Here is a 21,558-nt window from a genome sequence, read left to right on the forward strand (position 1 = left end):
TAGTAAAAAGCACTTTAGTGCATTATTTACTGTTGCATGTTACACACATACATGTCCTTTGGACATGTGTGTGCGCAACACCTGTTTAAATTTGCATTTCAGGGGTGCTACAGGGTGTCCTTTGGACACCCCTGGCACCCTTGAAATCGCTATCTTATTTGCGATTAGCTAATTGCTAATCGCAAATAAGGTATACTCCCCATTCATTCCTATGGGCCTTTAGGCCCATAGGAATGAATGGGGGGTTATTTCTTATTTGCGATTAGCAATTTGCTAATCCCAAATAAGGAATGTGTAGGAATCGCATTTTTTTTTGCGATTCCTAAATGAATCCCGTTTTGCGAGTCTGTAATAGCGATTCCTTACGAATCGCTATTAAAGACTGGCAAAACGGGTCTTTGATGAATCTGGCTGTATATCCACTAATACCCAATGTGAATCACTAGCAAGGTATTTCATTATTAAAGTTGAATTCATCTATAAAGCACACGACTTGAGTCGGGGGGGGGCTCAAAATCTCCAATGATCTCCACCTCTATAGACCTTCCTCACTCTCTGCAAGATTTCCCAGCCATGTCTCTTAAAGACTTGGAGGTCCTGGCAGCTAAGGTATGTTAGACGGACCGGGAGGGTCGGCCGAGGACAAGGGGAGAGGTCTCCGGGGAGAGCCGTCTCCAGCGATCGTACAATCGAGTAACTTCCCCCCCACAGACGTACACCACACAAGGATAAGGTTTAACGTTCTTTATAAGCAATCTTTAAGTACGGTAGAATGGTACAAGGAGGTCTGGACTCAGGGGTCCCCTCGATTCTAGTCTCTTGGGTGGAAAGGGGGTACCGTGACAGTCTTGTTACCAATCTGGTAGAGGCGATGATAAGGTGGATAGCTCACAATCCTCGAGCTCGGCATTCTAGATGGTCGGGCCGCGGCGGAGCCAGCAGGTCCCGAGTTGATCGAAGGTGACGACGGTCCGCGGCGGCGCCAGCAGGTCCCGGTGAAGGTGGTCGTTACAACGGTCTGCGGCAGCGCCAGCAGGTCCCGACGAGGAAGAATGATTCAGAAGGTTGCGGCAGCGCCAGCAGGCAAGACAATAGTTCGCAAGGCAGGACTACGGCAGCGCCAGTAGTCCGTCAAGGATGAGTTCTTCGCGGTGTCTCTCGACTCCAGGATACAACTGCCTTCCTGCTCTGGAGCTGCCCCAGTTATAGGGCTGGCGCCCTTTGATGTCCGGACCCTCGCACTTGGAGGTCGGGAGGTCCGGGATGAGGGAGTCCAGACACCCAGCAGGGATGTGGAGCCAGCGCCCGGGGGAGCTGGGGGCGATAGGCACCTGGCAGGGGAGAGCCATCGACACTTCTTTCTCCCATTGACCTGCCAAGTGGGCCGTTCACCTCCTGGGTGGATGTTGGTGCCGGGATGTCGGGGCCTGGCCAGGCCCAGGGTTAGGGTCGATCTGAGGCCACGCGGCCTCGTGGTGCAGTGTCCAAGATGGCGGCCGGGCCGGCCGAGGGAGCTGGAAGGGATTCGGCCCCATGATACAGCGATGTCCGGGGGCAGGAGTCCCGTATGAGACGGGGTGCGGGTTGCTTCTGTGGGTAACACCTGGAGGACCGGGGCTCGGGCCCTGTCATGCGGGGAGGAAGCAAGCCCTTCACGTGGCCTGTCCAACATGCGTCCCCCCCAGCTGAAGGCGGGGAGAGTCACCCATCCTCTTGCGGACTCTCCTCGTCGAGGCGGAAAAAGCGTGACAGGCCATCTGCGTTGGCGTGGTCTTGGCCAGGTCGATGTTCCACAGTGAAGTCCATCCCCTGCAGGGAGATGGACCAACACAATAGTTTTGGGTTTTCCCCCCGCATCTGCATTAGCCACTGCAGGGGCCGATGATCTGTCTGCACCCGGAAGTGGGTACCGAAGAGATAAGGCCGGAGCTTTTTGAGGGCCCACACCACTGCGAAGGCCTCCCTCTCGATGGTGCTCCAGCGTTGTTCTCGGGCCAGGAGACGTCTGCTGATGAAGGCCACTGGTTGGTCAAGTCCTTCGGGGTTCAACTGGGAGAGGACTGCCCCAATGCCATGGTCGGAGGCATCCGTTTGGACGATGAATTCCCGACTGTAGTCGGGGGCCTGGAGCACAGGGGCAGAGCACATGGCGGCCTTCAGCTTCTCGAAGGCCGCTTGACAGTCTGGGGTCCAGTTGACCTTCTTTGGGTGGTTTTTGGATGTGAGTTCCGTGAGGGGCCCCACAATGCTGCCATAGTCCCTCACGAACCGCCGGTAGTAGCCTGTGAGCCCCAAGAAGGCGCGGACCTCGGTCTGCGTGATGGGGGGTTGCCAGGACTGGATGGCAGCGATCTTGAGTTGAAGAGGGGCCACCAGACCGCTTCCCACCTGGTGTCCGAGATAGGTCACGGACCCCTGACCAATTTGGCATTTGCTGGCCTTGATCGTGAGGCCGGCCCGTTGGAGGGCCTGCAGGACCTCTCGGAGGTGGTGGAGGTGGTCGGACCAGTGGCGGCTGTACACAGCGATATCGTCCAGGTAGGCGGCGCTGAATTCCTCGAGTCCCGCCAAGACCTGGTTCACCAGTCGCTGAAAAGTAGCTGGGGCATTCTTCATGCCGAATGGCATGACCTTGAAGTGGTAGTGGCCATCAGGGGTGGAAAAGGCGGATCGTTCTTGAGCTCGGGGTGTGAGACCGATCTGCCAGTAGCCCGCTGGCAGGTCGAAGATGCTGAGGTAGCGGGCAGCTCCCATGTGGTCGATCAGTTCATCCGCTCGGGGGATGGGATGAGCGTCGGTTCTGGTGACAGCGTTCAGGCCCCGGTAGTCGACGCAGAATCGGAGCTCGGGAGTTGTGCCGGGGGCGGCAGCTTTGGGGACCAGTACCACTGGGCTGGCCCAGGGGCTGTCTGAGGGATCGATGACCCCGAGCGTGAGCATCTTGGACACCTCCTCTTGGATGCAGGCCCGTACCCGATCTGGTACGCGGTATGCCCGATGTCGGATAGGGGGACTGTCCCCAGTGTCTACGTCGTGCAAGCACCAGGGGGTGACCCCTGGGGTGAGGGAAAACAGGGTTGCAAACTGCAGCAGGAGGTCCCGGCAGCCTTGGCGCTGTTCCGGGGTGAGGGCCTCTGAGAGTCGGACCCTGTCCACTGAACCATCTTTCTCCCGGGTCTTTAGGAGATCAGGGAGGGGCTCGGAGTCTTCTTCGGCTCCGCTGTCTGTAGCCATCAGGAGGCTGAGCTCCGAGCGCACAAAGTGGGGTTTGAGTCTATTGGCGTGGAGGACCCGGAGGGGGTTCCGTGAAGATTCCATATCGATGAGATAGGTGACGGGGCTCTTGCGCTCGACCACTTTGAAGGGCCCCGTCCACTTGTCCTGTAAGGCACATGGTTCGGTGGGGGACATCACCCACACTTGTTGGCCAGGTTCGAATTCGATGGAGGAGGCATTTTGATCGTACCACTTCTTCATGTCCTCCTGACTGGCCTCAAGGTTCGCTTTCGCCATTTCTCTGAATCGCCTGGTCTGATTGCGTAGGGTCAGGAGGTACTTGAAGACATCTGGAGGGGTCTTTAGGGGGGGCATCTCCCAACCTTCTTTGACTAGGCTGAGGGGCCCTCGCACAGGGTGTCCGTATAAGAGTTCGAACGGGCTGAAGCCGAGGGACTTCTGGGCGACTTCTCGATATGCGAAGAGGAGGCACGGCAGTAACACATCCCACTGGCGACGGAGGGGCTCTTCCAACCCCCCAATCATCCCTTTGAGCGTGCGGTTGAACTGCTCGACTAGCCCGTTTCCTTGAGGGTGATAGGGGGTCGTGAATCGGTAGGTGACCCCGCACTGTTGCCAGAGGGATTTCATATATTTTGAAATAAAGTTTGTGCCTCGGTCGCTGACGACTTCTCGGGGAAAGCCCACCCGGGAGAAGATCCCCATCAAGGCCCGGCCGACCAACGGGGCTGTCACAGTTCGCAGGGGAACAGCCTCGGGGTAGCGGGTGGCGTGGTCCACCAGTACCAGGATGAACCGATGTCCTTGTGCTGTACGGGGGTCCAGGGGCCCCACAATGTCTATTCCCACCCTCTCGAACGGGGTGGTGACAACTGGGAAGGGTTGCAGAGGTGCTTTAAGTTTGCGGCCGCTCTTCCCGCTGGCCTGGCACGTGGGGCAGGACCGGCAGTAGTTGAGGACGTCGTTTCTCATCTTGGGCCAGAAAAAGTGGGTCACCAGGCGACTGTAGGTTTTGTCTTGACCCAGGTGACCAGCCAGGGGGACATCGTGGGCCAAGTTTAGCAAGAAGTCTCTAAAGCGGAGGGGCACCACTAGCACTCGACTGGCCCCTAACTCCGCGATTCTCTGTTCACTGTACAACAGGTCGTTGTCCCAATAGATCCAATGGGTTCCGGAGGTGTCCCCTGCGCTCTGGGCGAGGGCTTGCTGGCGGAGTCCCTCGAGGGAGGGACAGGTCTTCTGCTCTTGACGGAACTGTTCCTGGGTGGGCCCCCCTTCCTGACGCCACTGAGCCAGGTCGGGAAGGTCCTGGAGCGGGGCGAGCCCTTCGGGGCTTTGCTCTGGGGGGTCGGCATGGTCGGTGTCTTCTACTGGAGCGACCGGGGGAGGAGGTGCTGGCCATTCAGGTTCTTCGGGTCGGGGGATGGTACGGGCAGCCATGGACCGGGTGGTTACGCACGCTCAGTCTGGGAGGCCCAACATCCCCAGGTGTTCTCTTCTCTCTACGGCGGCCCACGGGGAACTCTCAAGATCATTCCCCAGGAGACAGTCCACGGGGGCATCATCTCGGACCGTCACCTTCAACATGCCGGAGACTCCTCCCCATTCGAAGGGGACGCAGGCCATCCGACATAGACTCTCCGAATTGTCGGCTGAACGGACAGGGCAGAGAATGTTCGGCAGGATCTGTTCTGGGGTCACCAGGTGACAGCGGACGGCTGTCACACTGGCCCCTGTGTCACGTAGGGCTTCGGCCCTGCGCCCATTAATGTTCACCCACTGACAATATTTTCTGGTGTTGGCGGGTAGGGGAGCCCGCGGGACCATGTCTCTTCCTCCTAGGCACGCTAGAACCATGGCGGCCGGTTCCCACTCTTGTTGTTCTTGCTCGCATTCCTCCTGTTCTTCGGAGATTTGTTCTCCCCCCAGGGCGGCGGCAGCTACCTGGCGGGGTCTCGGAGTCTGGTTCTGTGGACAGTTCGGGTCATTTGCGTAGTGGCCGACTCGCTGGCATCGGTGACACGTGACATTGGCTCTGTACCCCTGGCGCGCCGTGGGGTTGCCCCTGTTGGCCGGAGGCGGGGTGCTGGCAGCGGGAGCGGCCGGGGGGGTCTCTCTTCCTCGTCCCTGGCCTCCTCCTCCTCCTCGGGGACGGTGCTGACCTTGGTTGTTTCGGTTCTGTTCGTGCGGCCCACTCCGGCCTACTCGGGTGATCTCCCACCGGTCAGCCTCGGCGGCGAGCTGCCGTGGATCAGTCAATTTACTGTCGAGGAGGTGCTGCCTGAGCTCGACAAAGCAGTTGTTAGAGAGGTGCTCCCACACCATGAGATTAAAAAGCTGCTTATAGGTCGTTACATGGCTTCCCTTGATCCAACCCTTAAAGGCTCGGCTGAAATAGTTTACATATTCCACCCAAGTTGTACCCGGGATCTGGGTGCAGTCTCGGAACCTCTGGCGGTACATTTCAGGTGTGAGCCCATATCGGGTGAGGAGGGCAGCCTTCATGTGGTCATAGGAGGTCATCAGATGGTCTGGGAGCTGTAACAGGGCATCGCGGCCCTCATTGACGAACCTCCCCCATAGACCGGCTCCCCAGTCACTTCGATCGATCCGGTGGGAGGTCATGGTGATCTCGTAGGCCTTGAACCATTGTTGTATGTCGTCATCTCGGAAATACTCTCGAACGACATCCTTGGGGATGTGTACTTTCTTTTCTGTTGCTCCTGGGGTGCGCGGTTGCTCGGGCACCCCCAGTTCTTTGTTCTGCTTTCGTAAGTCTATTTCTGCTAGCTTGCGCTCGTGTTCATACGCTAGTCTCTTTTCTTCGAGTTCTCTTTGTCTCTGTTTTTCTTCCCGTTCTTCTCGGAGCCGCAGATGTTCTAGGTTCAGTTTTTGTTCGGCTAATTTGAGTTCACCGTCCATTTTGAGCCAGGCCATTTCTAACTCATGTAGTCTGTTTTTTTCTCTCTCTTGGATCTCTTCCTGCGAGAGACCCGTTCTTCGCTCCTCGGGAGCCGTGGTGTTCCTCTCTGATGCTGCAACATTTTGGTCCGGGGGTCTGACGGCCCCGGTTTCTGCCCACGACTCAATGGCGTGCTTGAAATCGTCTTTAGTACTCAGACCGGTGGTAGCAATGCCTAGTTCAATGCAGAATTGTTTCAACTCACGATGGCTGTATTCTTCCAATTTCTCCATCTGGAATTTCTCGGTGGATCCGCTTTCTTTGGTTGTCATTGTGGTTTCGTCGTGGGGTGAGCTACTCTCTGTACGATTACGCGTTGATTCGGATCGCGCCGCTGGCCACCAATGTTAGACGGACCGGGAGGGTCGGCCGAGGACAAGGGGAGAGGTCTCCGGGGAGAGCCGTCTCCAGCGATCGTACAGTCGAGTAACTTCCCCCCCACAGACGTACACCACACAAGGATAAGGTTTAACGTTCTTTATAAGCAATCTTTAAGTAAGGTAGAATGGTACAAGGAGGTCTGGACTCAGGGGTCCCCTCGATTCTAGTCTCTCGGGTGGAAAGAGGGTAGCGGGACAGTCTTGTTACCAATCTGGTAGAGGCGATGATAAGGTGGATAGCTCACAATCCTCGAGCTCGGCGTTCTAGATGGTCGGGCCGCGGCGGAGCCAGCAGGTCCCGAGTTGATCGAAGGTGACGACGGTCCGCGGCGGCGCCAGCAGGTCCCGGTGAAGGTGGTCGTTACAACGGTCCGCGGCAGCGCCAGCAGGTCCCGACGAGGATGAATGATTCAGAAGGTTGCGGCAGCGCCAGCAGGCAAGACAATAGTTCGCAAGGCAGGACTACGGCAGCGCCAGTAGTCCGTCAAGGATGAGTTCTTCGCGGTGTCTCTCGACTCCAGGATACAACTGCCTTCCTGCTCTGGAGCTGCCCCAGTTATAGGGCTGGCGCCCTTTGATGTCCGGACCCTCGCACTTGGAGGTCGGTAGGTCCGGGATGAGGGAGTCCAGACACCCAGCAGGGGGGTGGAGCCAGCGCCCGGGGGAGCTGGGGGCGATCGGCACCTGGCAGGGGAGAGCCATCGACACTTCTTTCTCCCATTGACCTGCCAAGTGGGCCGTTCACCTCCTGGGTGGATGGTAGTGCCGGGATGTCGGGGCCTGGCCAGGCCCAGGGTTCGGGTCGATCTGAGGCCACGCGGCCTTGTGGTGCAGTGTCCAAGATGGCGGCCGGGCCGGCCGAGGGAGCTGGAAGGGATTCGGCCCCATGATACAGAGATGTCCGGGGGCAGGAGTCCCGTATGAGACGGGGTGCGGGTTGCTTCTGTGGGTAACACCTGGAGGACCGGGGCTCGGGCCCTGTCATGCGGGGAGGAAGCAAGCCCTTCACGTGGCCTGTCCAACAAGGTCAAATCAGGTTCTCCTGATGATCCTTTAAAACCAGACATCTTTAGGAAATTCTATGACTGTCTTGTGGTTGAGGGCAGGGAACTCATTATTAGATCGCTCCTGTCCACAGAGATCCCTAAGTCATGGAAGCATGCTAAGGTCATTTTACTGCTGAAAAAGCCCACACTAGACACATCACTGCCGGAGAACTGTCGGCCTATCTCTCTGCTCCAAGATTTGGCCAAGATTATGGTGTCCCATGTTAACATCACTCTGACCAAATATTTGGAAGCAAATGAGATGCTAGACAGTTCGCAAAATGGGTTCTGATCTAGACACAATACGGAATCTGCTCTTCTGGCGGTTACAGAGCAGCTGTGGGCCACGCAAGATGAAGGTAGCACTTCGGTACTATTTCTACTTGACCACAGTGTAGTCTTTGACACGGTCTCCCACATGACTCTTCTCCAACGATTAGTGGAGATCGGGGTCAAAGGCAAGACCGTAGCCTGGTTTACCTCCTTCTTATCTGAGCGCTCTTTTCATGTCCATTTTCTCCCTTATCTATCCAGTATTCACACCCTTAGTTGTGGCGTTCCTCAAGGCTCTGCCTTGAGCCGCACGTTGTTCAACGTGTTTGTCCGCCCACTGGCACTTATGGCCAAAGCTCGGAATATTAATATGATATCTTACACAGATGATACCCAGTTGGTATTCACTTTTTCCAACAATCCTGATCAGGACCAACTGAAATTTTGCGAGGATGCCTTTGCCATCTCTGGCTGGATGGCGGACAATTATTTTCAAAATAATTCTGCCAAGACGGAGGTGCTCTTGGTAGGCCTGATCCATAACGCCCTCTCATTCAAGCCTCACACTAAAAAAGTGGTCGGTACTTGCTTTGGCCTCCTACGTGGCCTAAAACCCATTCTGGGGTTTTTTGACGCCCCTACCCGCCAACTGATTGTTCAATCTGTAGTCCAATCATGCCTGGATTACTGTAATGGCCTTCTGCTTGGCGCAAACAAAAAAGTCATTAAAAGACTCCAGCAGGTACAGAATGCGGCGGCACGCATTCTTTTAGCCTTACCAAATCACTTTCACACTTCCAACCTTCTTCGCCACCTTCATTGGTTGCCAATCAAACAGAGAGTCCAGTTGTAAACTCTCTGCACCATTCACAAGATTCTCCATGTCCAGGGTCCCCAAATTCTACAAGGACTGTGCACTTCATATGTTCCCTCGCGAACTCTGTGCTCCGCTGACCTGTACCTGGCTTGCACTCCTGAGGTGCGCAGGTGTCAAGCAGGGGACCGCTCTTTTAAGGCTCAGGCTCCTGTCTTATGGAACTCTATTCCACTGATGGCCCGGGGCACACAAGATCATTGGGCATTCAGGAAATTGATCAAAACTTGGCTTTTCTATTCCATCTAGCCCGTATCCTCTCTGGCCTCTTGTCCGCTAGCGCTGGGACGCCCCGTTGTTGTGGCAGCCATGCTCTCTATAAAGATGTCTAATATAGCATAACATAACATAACATAAGACATGGCTACCTATTAAAATTCACTTTGCCGTTGCTGCGGCGCTGAAGAACAGTCCATCCCCCGCCATCAGACATGTCACAGTACACCAGGAAAGGCTCCTTCTCTGGCCTGGGCAGGATCCGGAAATAGCCACTCGTAGTTCTTCTGCTTTCAAACACCGTAGAACAATCTGAAGAGAGAACAATTGATGAAGTAATACGGCCAACACATATTCTGCAACATTAATAAAAAGTTGAATTAAGCCAAAGCAATGGATCTAAGGCGCTCTTGGTAGGCAACAGATTCAGGATTTGTACATGCAAATGTTTTAATATGATAACAAAGGAGAGAGAAAGGGTTTTACAGAGCCAATATCAGCGCAACCTCCCTACTCGTAAAACAATGCACACAAGAACAGGCTCTTCCATACAGCGAAAAATAATTGATTTATCTGAATGAGTATCTTGTGTGCCTCTTAATTTGTTTGGTAAAAACTTTTTTTTTCTACAAAGGATGCAAACCCTTCTCCCTCAATATGAGTCATGCTACAAATGTATTAAAAGGATAAATAATGATATTTATTAAGGCTGAATTTTATCTTACACAAGTTTAAAAATGGGTAAAGAGAATGGGATAAATGGTAGTTATTCGGGTAGTTTCCTCATCTCCATAACAAGTCCAAAATATTTCTGCCAGTCCTAGCATATGACAACATCACTAGGCTTTCATCAGAACCTAGGTGAACCTTCTGAGCAGTATGCAGTTTGAACTACCCTATTTGACCTATCTAACCGCTGTAGGTAAAGTTGTAATATGACCTGTCTGTCAAAGTGATCCTGTTTTCTGGATTCTGTCCTAAAAACAGAGAAGCGTGGTCTACAAGCCACTGGAGGTTGGAGCGACCTGGTCTCCCACGTGTCACACCGTATAGGGTCTGTATTCCGGCGTTAGCACTTAAACAGAACCTCCCCGCCTCCACTTTTGCCCATTCTAAACACATTTTTATTTCCACTCATAACCCTTTACACATCCACAAACGCTTTGTGTAAAAGCGATCCTTCTCACAGCAAGTAGCACTGGGGCCATCTCCAAGGAGGAGCACCCACAACTTGGACACAATGAAATGTGAGGTCTCTGCAGCTGTCTGTCATCAACCTCCCTAAAGTGGTAATCAGGGACAGACAAAAGGGAAGGCATTTCTTAAAAACGTCTTCACCTTGAACAACAGAAACTGCAGTCCCATCCATGGACGCTAGCATCTATTAAAAGGCAATACTCAGGAAGAAATAACCAGCAGCCCCTTGCTAACAAAGTCTTCATTGACTTTTCAAAAGTAGCCTTGTCTCCAACCTCCGCACGTCAGTGTTTGGGTCTCCACCTTTCAGGAATGCAGCCAATATGTTTTTACTGTGTGGGGAAGCTATCCTCATCCTGCATCTTGTGCCATGCTAAACCAGGGGCATCCAAAATGAATACCAGTGGCTTTAATAACCCCCACACATGTGCACACATGCACACACACACACACACACACACCCACTCTCCCACTCTCTCTCTCTCTCTCTCTCTCCCTCCCTCCCTCCCTAACTTCCTCCCTCTATCTCTCTTTCTTATGTTCACTCACTTTTCCTCTCTCTCACTACCCTGCATGTGTCACAGGCTCACTGTACAAGCACAAGTACTCGATATACACATGGATGTCAGCATGAAGTGCTGTATCTCACATAACACTTTATACAAGAGGGTCAGTAGGCCATGTCTTCCTTGACACACACAAAAAGGTCTGGTCACACGACACATTATGAAATATGGTAAACTATCTCCACCGCTTTACGTGGAGAACCCAAAATAGGGACACAGTCCACTGTTCACCATGAGGCATTGGTGTGACTCTCAAGTTCACTGAAAATCCTGGATTTCACATTGTCAAAAACAGACTTAGGCCTCTCTGCACACACATGATTAGCATGCCAACAGGACCGATATTAAAGTCAGAATGTCATAGTAGGGCACTCATGGCAGGGGAATACGAGCATATACAATGCAGGGGACATTGCTGTTCCAACAATCCCATTGTCAAACGAAGGGGCTTCTTTAAATTTCAGGCGATGGAGTAATTACCATCTCCATGGCAAAGTAACTTTACTTTTGTCATGGCGAAGGTACTCTGCCTGTCATATTTAGAGATATCCACTGCCCCTGCAGGCATCTCTTCCGTTTCTAGAAACCGCCACCATAGAGGTCACTGGAAATGTATTATAAGTTTGACAGATGGCTCCACAATCCATCTGTACATCAAACTTACACGTTTTTAGTTTCTTTTAAATAAAGCTGAATTCAATTTTTTAAAATAAAAAGAACAATGTCCCAATCGCTATGGAAGCAGTCTCCCATGGCGTGGGGGTCATTTAAAAGTTTTCCCTGCCCTTTACCACCACTTTTTTCATGACGGTGATGGACAGTGAAAACTGCCCATGTGCCGGCCCACTCTAAATAAGGCGGGCGGACACATAACGAAACCTTCGATGGCCCTTACTCAGCTGGCCTGGAGAAGATGTGTGTAGGCGGCAGAGAAAGAATAATCTCTGCCGTTTCCACACTGAAGGTCCTCTCAACTCTAAACGAGGTGGGCAGAAACCTTCAGGTTGGTGGGAAAGGTACTCCATCACAGTTGTGATGGAGTGATCTTTCTGCCAACATATAAATCAACATTTAAATCAGAGTAAAAATTAACTGTTGTACAAAAACAATGTCTCAACTGGAAGTTAAATAAAAAGTAGGACAATTCAGAATGGTGAATTAAATCACAAAGGTTGGGGGAACAAAAGGAAGGGAGACCACAACGAGAGGGTAGGGTGAAGTAAATTAAACTATAGTTACGTAAGTAGTTAAGAAGCACTACAGTACATGATTATACAATGACCATAACACACAAGGTGAGCACTGGACGTGCTAGTGAAGGTGGACGGCGCAGTGACATAAGAGTGCGAAAAACAGCGTGAACGTCAATAATAGGTACGATTAAAGTGGTCAAAATGTGCAAGTTCATATACAGTATTTATGTACAAAACAGTAAGATAAATAGATTGACCATAGTAACGCCAGCGTTCTAGGCTGAATAGTCGAGGGCGTTTCAACCTGAATGGTTGCAGGTCATCATCAGGACAATGGTCATTAGTTTGAGGGTAGTGCTCTAATCAAGAGGGTAAAGGGTAGAAGAGGGATCACAGGTAAATCAAGATCTAAGGGTCTTCAGGGAAGCTGTATGTTCTAGGTGATATATTCCAAGAGCGTGGTAGGCAATGAATGAGGGATCAGGGGGGCCTTGGCAAGGAGTCCAGAAACCACCCAGTTAATGGGTGCGAAGGACAAATTTGGAGGTCGAAGTCAGGAAAGGATCCAGGGGTAACGCAGCATGATGGCAAGGCAAATGAATTGGTGATGCAGAGGAACGAAACCTCTGTGCTTCAGTAGGGTAAGGATGAATGAAGCGGTAAGTAGGGTAAGGACGCTTCATTCGTCCTTACCCTACTGAATTCAGGTGTCCATTGTTTCTTCTTCTTGCTCTAGAGAAGGAACCTCCATGGGTGTACCATATGTCTCTTCTATCTCTCAAAATCCTAGATCGACCTCAACTATGGGTTTGGAGTATGAGTATCGTTGATTACAGCAGTTAGGATTTGCAAGGGATGTTGCTTCAATATACAACATTGAAATCCTTTGAAAAACATTGACAACAGTTACAGTTATCTTCCGGGCGTTCCTATAAAGGATTAAGTCCAGAGAATTGTGATCCTTTCTACACTCTTGATTTTGAAAGAGATAATTTTTAATGTACTTCTCAGTGTCCACGCTAAGGGTGCACTGGGTAGTCGCTAAGACTTTCAGATATTCTATTTGAGATCTATCTTCTATTGCATATTGAGTATCATGACTTTGGCTCCGTTTTTCCAGGTGCTAAACAGTTATGCACTCTACAAACACTCCATGGGATTTACTTTTAGCGTTAAGAGGTTTGCAAAAAGAGCTTTTTGAACTTCCCTCTTTCATTATTTTGGACTAATTATTGCAAAGTTCTTTTTCAGTTACTATAACCTTAGCCCACAGAGTAGGAGACTTTTCTAAGCCATGAGCCATATTTGTTTTACCTGAGAAAGTGATTTGTGGTCTGTGGTCAGTTGGTAAAGCAATTGCATCATACTTAGTTTGTGGCTGCCTGCCCCATCAGGTCAGAACCGTCTGTAGGCATTATTAACATAAGAATACAGCGAACCCCAACAAAAAAACCCTCCCTCCCAGGTCCTTCCTTAAGAGAAGCAAGGTGGTCTGTGGTTGTGGCATGTCAAGGCAAGCATTAGGTGTTTGAATGTATGTGGTGGGCAACAAGATCAGACCGGGGGCATATTATAAGTAGACGTGGGATCTGGCAGCAGGTGGGGCAATTTAAGATAGGTCGGGCAGGTTAGCTCGTTAAATTCAGAGGAGAGAATAAGGAGCAATGGTGCCCACACATTGGAGTATGTCTCATGCTTCTGTTCAGGAGCTAATGATTATTTCTCCATACCCAATATAAACCAAAACGTGTGAAGCTAGGCAGTGTGATCGGGGCAGTACCTCACAAGCTGAGGATCACCTGATGAGCTGCTCCCAGGACGAGGGCCATCTGTTTCCCACTCCAATAGCGAATCCAGTACGTCAAAGTGGTAGGAAGGTCCAGGATGGTATAGACTGGGAACCTTGGGATAGTCATTTGGAAATCTTTGTCTATGTCGTTAAGTATGTAATCCCCAGGGGGGGCGAACGCAATGGCCGCCTGAATGTAGAGCTCCGCCGTGCGGGCTACAACAGGAGACATTCCCAGGAGATCCGACGCTGTCTGGAGCCCGAAAATGCCTGCCTCCGTCTCCGGAGACCACAGGGTGACGATGGCTGCAGTTTGAGGCAGGGGACGGCGTGGACGTCGGAGATCGCGGAGGGGTGGTGAGGCCTATCGGGACTCGCCGCACATGTGCCCTGTTGCGCCGGAGCGCCTGTTGAGTCTTCTTCGGGGCCCCTGCGTCCCCCCCTTGGCATTGGGGTTGCTGTTGGGCCCTCCCCGGTCCGTTATTTGTCCCCGGTGGGCTCGGTTGGTGGGGGTTTTGGCCCCCGGAGCTGATCCGGCCTTGAGGCCTGGTCCGGCCTCGGGAGCAGGGACCTCGATTTTTGAGCCTGCCTGGGCTAGGTGGTGGCGGGCGGGGACGGCGTACGGCTGATCCTGGGTGTGCTCGGGGGGTGGCGAGGGGAGCGCCGGGAAGGACTCTCGGTGGTCTTCTAGGCGGCCCCGCATCTCTGCGTCGGGTGGGGGCACTACATCCTCGCCCCACCACTGTATTACACTCTCGGTGCACGCCTGTCCCCGGATTTGCCCGCAACGTGTGTGCCAATATCGGTCCTTCACCTCCACGGCCAGTTACATACTGTATGGGCCTGCCTTCCACCATGAGAAGGAAAGATCCTACGCAGAAGAAACTTAGCTTTGAGAAGACTTCCCTCCGCACGGCTGAGGGCCTGCCTGCCCAGCCCGTGCCATCGGGAGATATGGCTGGTATGGTGGCTGAAATGCTGGGCGAGATGCGAGCGGGGTTCAAGGCCATCGATTCCCGCTTTGACGCCCTTGATCAGAAAATGGCTGATATGGGCGCGAAAATCCAAACACATGATAGGCGCCTGGATGTTGCTGAATCCCGAGTCTCCGATTTGGAGGATGGCGCTGCATCCACGCTGAAAAGGCTGGAACGGGTGGAGAAGATCCTTAAGGATGTGGCTATTAAGAACGAGGATTTGGAAGCGCGTAGTAGGCGCAATAACATTCGCATAATTGGTGTGACGGAGAAAACGGCCACTGGCCGCTTTGACACGTTTGTGGAACAGCTCCTGATTGAGTTATTCGGCAGGGACACTTTCACAGCTGGCTTTGTGGTGGAAGGAGCGCACAGATCCTTGGGGCCTCGCCCCCCCCCCGGGGTTGCCGCCCCGACCCATCATTGCCAGACTTATGAACTTTAGGGTCAGGGACGCTGCTCTGAAAGCGGCTCGTGAAGCGGGCGAAGTGAAATGGCAAGGCGGGGTGTTATCTTTCTTTCCAGACTTCACAGTGATGGTGCAGGATGCCCACCGTAAATACGCAGGTGTCAAGGCCTCGCTGCGTAAACTGGGGTTGCGCTACGGAATGCTGTACCCTGCCAGATTGAGAGTAGACATAGATGGCATGTTCCGCATATTTGACTCCCCCACTGAGGCACAAGAATTCTGCCAAGCCTATAAAAACAAAGGGTCGCCGCGGGCCTCGGGAAAAGCGCAGCTGTCCCCACCGCACATAGACTCACAAGCTAGTGCCGACCTCTTTGCTGAGAGGGACAGGGCTGACTCGTGTCTCCTTTCCTCTAGGCCGCTCACTTTAGCATTATGCAGCTAAAGACATGGATCTTTTTGCAGTGCTCGTATAGTCGATACGATTTGAATGTCGACCTGGCTGGGACGTCTGAATGGCGAAGCGTTGCCTCCCCCCCATGGCACGGGCCGCTTGGTGCCTTTTCCTAAGACTACTTTTCTTTTTCAAGAATTGCATTGGACAATTGCTCTTGTTTGCTAATATTGGTGTTGTTCTTTGGGTTGGGTGGTGCCTCCTGGGATCTAACGAGAGGCTGGGTGGTAGGTGGGTGGGTGGGGGGGATTGTTTCACACAACAGTTCTAATGTTCATGAACATGCAATGTTTTTCATTTTGAGAGATGCCTATTTTGCGGGAGGGTGGCGACGGATGCACACACGCTTGTTTACCTATGTTTTATGCGGTTTTGAATGGCTAAGATAGGTCAACAGTCCGGTCCTTCCAGACTGACTCTGATGTCCTGGAATGTTCGGGGACTAAATGACACTAGGAAGAGGAGACAGGTCCTGAATTATGCAGCGCGACACGGGGTTGATGTGTTGTTCCTCCAGGAGACACACTTTGGCGGGCTGATTCCACCTCGGTTGCCAAGGGCTGGGGCGCGCATAGGTATTTCTCTAACTACAGTAGATATGCGTAAGGGGTGGCAATTTTGGTACACAGGCGGGTCCCCTTTGTGTTCTCGGACAGCGTACTTGATGAGGAGGGTAGATATGTGGTCGTTACTGGGGCGCTTCTTGGCTTTAAGATTACATTTGTTGGGGTGTATGGTCCCAATATTGATTCCCCCGCCTTGTTCCAAGGTCTCCATGACGTTTTACTGCGCATTGACACTGATATGTTGGTGATGGGTGGGGATTTTAATTTGTTGATGGACCCGGCACGGGACAGCACTTCTACATCCCCAGATTGCAAACCTCGCTCTCGCGCAGTGCTTGCAGACATGTGCGCACACTACCCCTTATTGATATCGAGGCTCGTCTTCACCCTAACTCGCCCGCTTATACACATCACTCTGGGTATCCCAATACTAGTACCAGAATCGACTATTGGCTTCTTTCCCTGGGGGTGGCTAGTTGGGTGGATACACATTCGACACTCCCACGCACGTTGTCAGACCACTCTCCTATACTTCTGACTCTACTGGTCCCTAGGCTAGGTGGATACGAGAGACAGTGGCGCTTCCCTGGCAAGGCGTTAGCTGATCCGGTCTTCAAAGAGGGCATTCGTACGGCGATAGAGGACTACTTTGAACTCAACACTGGCACGGTTGACACTTGGGCCACATTATGGGAGGGCTTCAAGGCCAGTATTCGAGGGGTGTGCATCACGAAATATGTTGGAGCCTTACGCGAGATCCGTGCCACTATGACACATATCGAGAATGACATTGCTGTGTTGGACAGAGGCAAGCTCCCTGACTCCGATGGCGCTACAGAGGCGAAAAGGCTGGGATTGTTGCAGGAGTTCTGGGACGCCGCTGACAGGGAGTTGAATTATTTGCACACACAACACTCAGCTAGGCAGCACGGAGGAGGTGACAGACCCGGTAGGCTCCTAGCACAGCTACTGCGCCCGCCCCGTCAGGCTGCATATATCTCTGACTTAGTTGATGACTCTGGCGTTCGCCACCAAACCACCCCTGCCATATGTGATGCCTTTCTATCTTATTACAAAACACTATACACCTCCTCCCTGCCCGAAGATCGTCGTGACCCTGGCCCCTACATCAATGAGATAGCTATGGTATACCTGGAGAAAGGCATGCAGGATTTCCTGGCCGATCCTATCACTCCCGAGTATGTTATTGAGGCCATTGACGCACTGAAGGGCTCTTCCGCTCCGGGTCTTGACGGCTTCTCGGCCGACTTTTACAAGGAGTACAAAGACGAACTGGTGCCCCGCCTGATGGAGGTGTACGCGGAGGCACTGGAGACTGGGGTTTTGCCGCCCACACTTCGAGAGGCGGTGATTGTGCTACTTCCCAAGCCTGGTCGTGACCCTTTCCTCTGTGGCTCTTACAGGCCCCTTTTGCTACTCAATCTCGATTACAAGATCTTGGCCAAGGTCCTCGCAAGCCAGTTATCACTGCTAGTGGAGCAGAATATTTCCCCGGCCCAGTCCGGATTTGTCCCCCATCGTTCCACCTCCTTTAATCTCAGGACACTGTTTTCAGTCATACACAGAATAGACCCGGACACCCCGACAGCAGCTGAGTTTTTGGACGCCGAGAAGGCGTTTGACTCTTTAGAGTGGCCCTTCTTTCTGTCCGTCATGCGACGAATGGGAATGCCCACGATGTTCGTCGCCACTGTAGAACTTCTCTACTCCGCCCCTAGGGCGCGGCTGCGCCTTAATGGCACCATCTCTGATAGTTTCCCGCTCTCGAGGGGCACCCGACAGGGATGCCCTCTTTCCCCACTGCTGTATATTCTAGCCATGGACCCATTGGTTCGTCACTTCCAGGAGAGTCACATGCCCCGGGGCCTCCAGTTTCGCACGGGCCCGCTCCTGATCTCTCTATACGCGGACGATACCATTCTCTATGTCCGGTCCCCTGAGACCAATCTGGAACCCCTCCTTCTGGAGATAGCCCGGTTTGGGGAATACTCGGGCCTTCGTATTAACTGGCGCAAGCCTGATATTTTCCCGCTCACGCCCTCCACAGTACGCTGGGACTGTCCATTCCCACTTGAATGGAATGCAGACTCAGTGAAATATTTAGGTATACACATTCACTTAGATACAGTCTCCATGGTTCGTCTGAACTATGGCCGGGCGTTAGACTTTCTGGAGGATAACCTCGCCCCTTGGCTACGTCTCCCTCTTTCAATGGCTGGCCGCATCGCTATCATAACAAGCATTGGAAATGCAATAGGTCTCGCATTTGGAAAGTTTGAGCGATTGTTATTGTAAATGACACTTTTTTTTTATGTGTTGGTTTTGAAAATAGCAAAATTAATAGCTTTGTCAGTTACAATGTCAATAGTTTTAACTTTCGCAAATGTGACACCTATAGCATTTGTAATGCAATGTGTGTTGTATTTACGTGACTTAGATGTATTGATATTACAAATAACAATGGCTTTTATTTTTGTAAATAATTAATACTTAAATAAAAGTTATTGTAATTTATAATGGCAATACCTTAAACGTTTGTAAATAACTTTTATGAAGATTATGTTGTGTATTTTATTGTGACGAAAATCCAAGAACATTGCATTTGCACCTACACACACACAGAGCCGCACACACACACACACACACACACACACACACACACACACACACATATAGATGTGATGGTGGTGGATCTGGGGGATATGGTGGTGGTGGATGTGTTGGTGGATGTGGTGGTGGATGCGGTGGTGGATGTGGTGGTGGTCATGGATGTGGTGTTGGTGGATGCAGTGGTGGTGGATGTGGTGGTGGATGTGGTGGTGGTGGATGCGGTGGTGGATGTGGTGGTGGTGGATTCGGTGTTGGTGGAAGTGTTGGTGGATGTGTTGGTGGATGTGTGGTGGATGTGGTGGTGGATGTGGTGGTGGTGGGTGTGGTGGATGTGGTGGTGGTGGGTGTGGTGAAAGTGGTGGTGGATGTGGTGGTGGATGTGGTGGTGTATGTGGTGGTGTTGGATGCGGTGGTGGATGTGGTGGTGGTGGTGGATGTGGTGTTGGTGGATGCGGTGGTGGTGGTGAATGTGGTGGTGGATGCGGTGGTGGATGCGGTGGTGGATGTGGTGGTGGAGGTGGTGGTGGATGTGGTGGGTGTGATGGTGGATGTGGTGGTGGATGTGGATGTGGTGGTGGTGGATGCGGTGGATGTGGATGTGGTGGATGTGGTGGTGGTGCATGCGGTGGATGTGGATGTGGTGGTGGATGTGGCAGTGGATGTGGTGGTGGATGTGGTGGTGGATGTGGTGGTGGATGTGGTGGTGGATGTGTTGGTGGATGTGGTGGTGGATGTGGTGGTGATGGTGGATGTGGTGGTGGATGTGGTGGTGGTGGATGTGGTGGTGGTGGTGGTGGATGGGGTGGTGGATGTAGTGGTGGTGGGTGTGGTGGATCTGGTGGCGGTGGATGTGGCAGTGGATGTGGCTGTGGATGTGGCAGTGGATGTGGCAGTGGATGTGGTGGTGCATGTGGAGGTGGATTTGGAGTTGATGGTGGATGTGGTGGTGGTGGATGTGGTGGTGGATCTGGTGGTGGATGTGGTGATGGTGGATGCGGTGGTGGTGGTGGATGCGGTGGTGGTGGTGGATGGGGTGGTGGTGGATGGGGTGGTGGGTGTGGTGGATGTGGTGGTGGTGGGTGTGGTGGATGTGGCGGTGGATGTGGCTGTGGATGTGGCGGTGGATGTGGCAGTGAATGTGATGGTGGATGTGGTGGTGGATGTGGTGGTGCATGTGGAGGTGGATTTGGAGTTGATGGTGGATGTGGTGGTGGTGGATGTGGTGGTGGATGTGGTGATGGTGGATGCGGTGGTGGATGGGGTGGTGGTGGATGGGGTGGTGGATGTAGTGGTGGTGGGTGTGGTGGATGTGGCTGTGGATGTGGATGTGATGGTGGATGTGATGGTGGATGTGATGGTGGATGTGGTGGTGGATGTGGTGGTGGATGTGGTGGTGGATGTGGTGGTGATGGTGGATGTGGTGGTGGATGCGGTGGATGTGGTGGTGGTGGATGCGGTGGTGGTGGATGCAGTGGTGGTGGTGGTGGATGGGGTGGTGGATGTAGTGGTGGTGGGTGTGGTGGATGTGGTGGTGGTGGGTGTGGTGGATGTGGCAGTGGATGTGGCGGTGGATGTGGCGGTGGATGTGGCGGTGGATGTGGATGTGGCGGTAGATGTGGCGGTGGATGTGATAGTGGATGTGATGGTGGATGTGATGGTGGATGTGGTGGTGGATGTGGTGGTGGATGTGGTGGTGGAGGTGGATTTGGAGGTGATGGTGGATGGATGCACACATGGATGGATGCAAATGTGAATGGGTGGGTGAATGGATGCATGGATACGTTTATAGTTGAAGACTAAGCCATGGCTGTGTCACTGAAAACTATCGAAGCCGAATTGTGACGAGCCCATCAGAAGCTATCAGATCATTTTCATCAACACCCGCCGCTCCCGACCTCCAACTGGGCAATGAGGGCGTGTTTGGTGATGCAAGCAGGAGGAAAAGGTTCAGCTACCTGCGGAACTGTAAACAACCCCCATTTGAACAACAGACTAGACAGAGCCGATCACGAATCAAATAAAGCCCACGAAGTCCATATATTACAGTAAAAACACAGTTGAAGGCAAGCAGACATGGGCTGCAGTCTCCAAGGTTGCTTACCCGTAGAATAAACACAGCTGTACACGGGGTAAAATTAGACAGACATTCAGAATAACAAGCTTTAAACAAGGGGCGGAGCGAGGGGGAGGTGTGCTGGGTGAGAGAGTGGGGAGGGGAAGAGCTGCTGGCGGAGTTCCAAGCGCTATATGTCAAAAATATTATTGTTAGTAATTTGATGGGCAATTAATTTGCAGTGGAGGAAATACGCTAATAACAGAACATTCAGTATATAGACCTAGACAGAGGGAGGGAAGACAAGAACGCTAGTTGCCGTAATGAAAGAATCAAAGTTTGGGATGAGGATTAACCAGCTGCTTTAATAGTGAAGGACCTCTTGGCAGCAGTCATAATGAAATCTTCCTGAAAAAGGCAATGAGCAGGATAGTCCACGGAACCTGGAGTCAATTCTTCCTGCTGAATTCCGTGCTGTATGCTGGAGGGGGAGGTGTGCTGGGAGAGAGAGTGGGGAGGGTGCGGAGCGGGAGGAGCGTCGTGAGGGGAGAGAGAGTGGGGAGAGGGCGGAGCAGGAAGAGCTGCTCTCTGCAGGCTGGGGAACAGATGCTGCTGTTCGTGTGCCAGCAGGAGAGGTCCGCAGTTGTGCGTCTCCTCCCTCATCATCTGGCTCCTGGAGGAGGGTTAGCGGCTCTCGTGATGTCCTTGGGCAAAGGGAGGAGGGTGGGAAGAAGC

General features: G+C 52.5%; 1 protein-coding gene across 1 annotated transcript in view; it reads right to left on the bottom strand.

Moving 5' to 3' along the window:
• LOC147698470 (fibrinogen-like protein 1) overlaps window positions 1-21,558 on the bottom strand; it is a 203,073-nt gene that overhangs the window by 68,661 nt on the left and 112,854 nt on the right. Inside the window, exon 4 of the mRNA XM_086933449.1 lies at window positions 9,141-9,300. Coding sequence (XP_086789575.1) covers window positions 9,141-9,300 — 160 coding nt within the window. The remainder of the gene's footprint in view (window positions 1-9,140; window positions 9,301-21,558) is intronic.

This window comes from Lissotriton vulgaris, chromosome 8, assembly GCF_964263255.1.
Source record: "Lissotriton vulgaris chromosome 8, aLisVul1.2, whole genome shotgun sequence".
NCBI lineage: Eukaryota > Metazoa > Chordata > Amphibia > Caudata > Salamandridae > Lissotriton > Lissotriton vulgaris.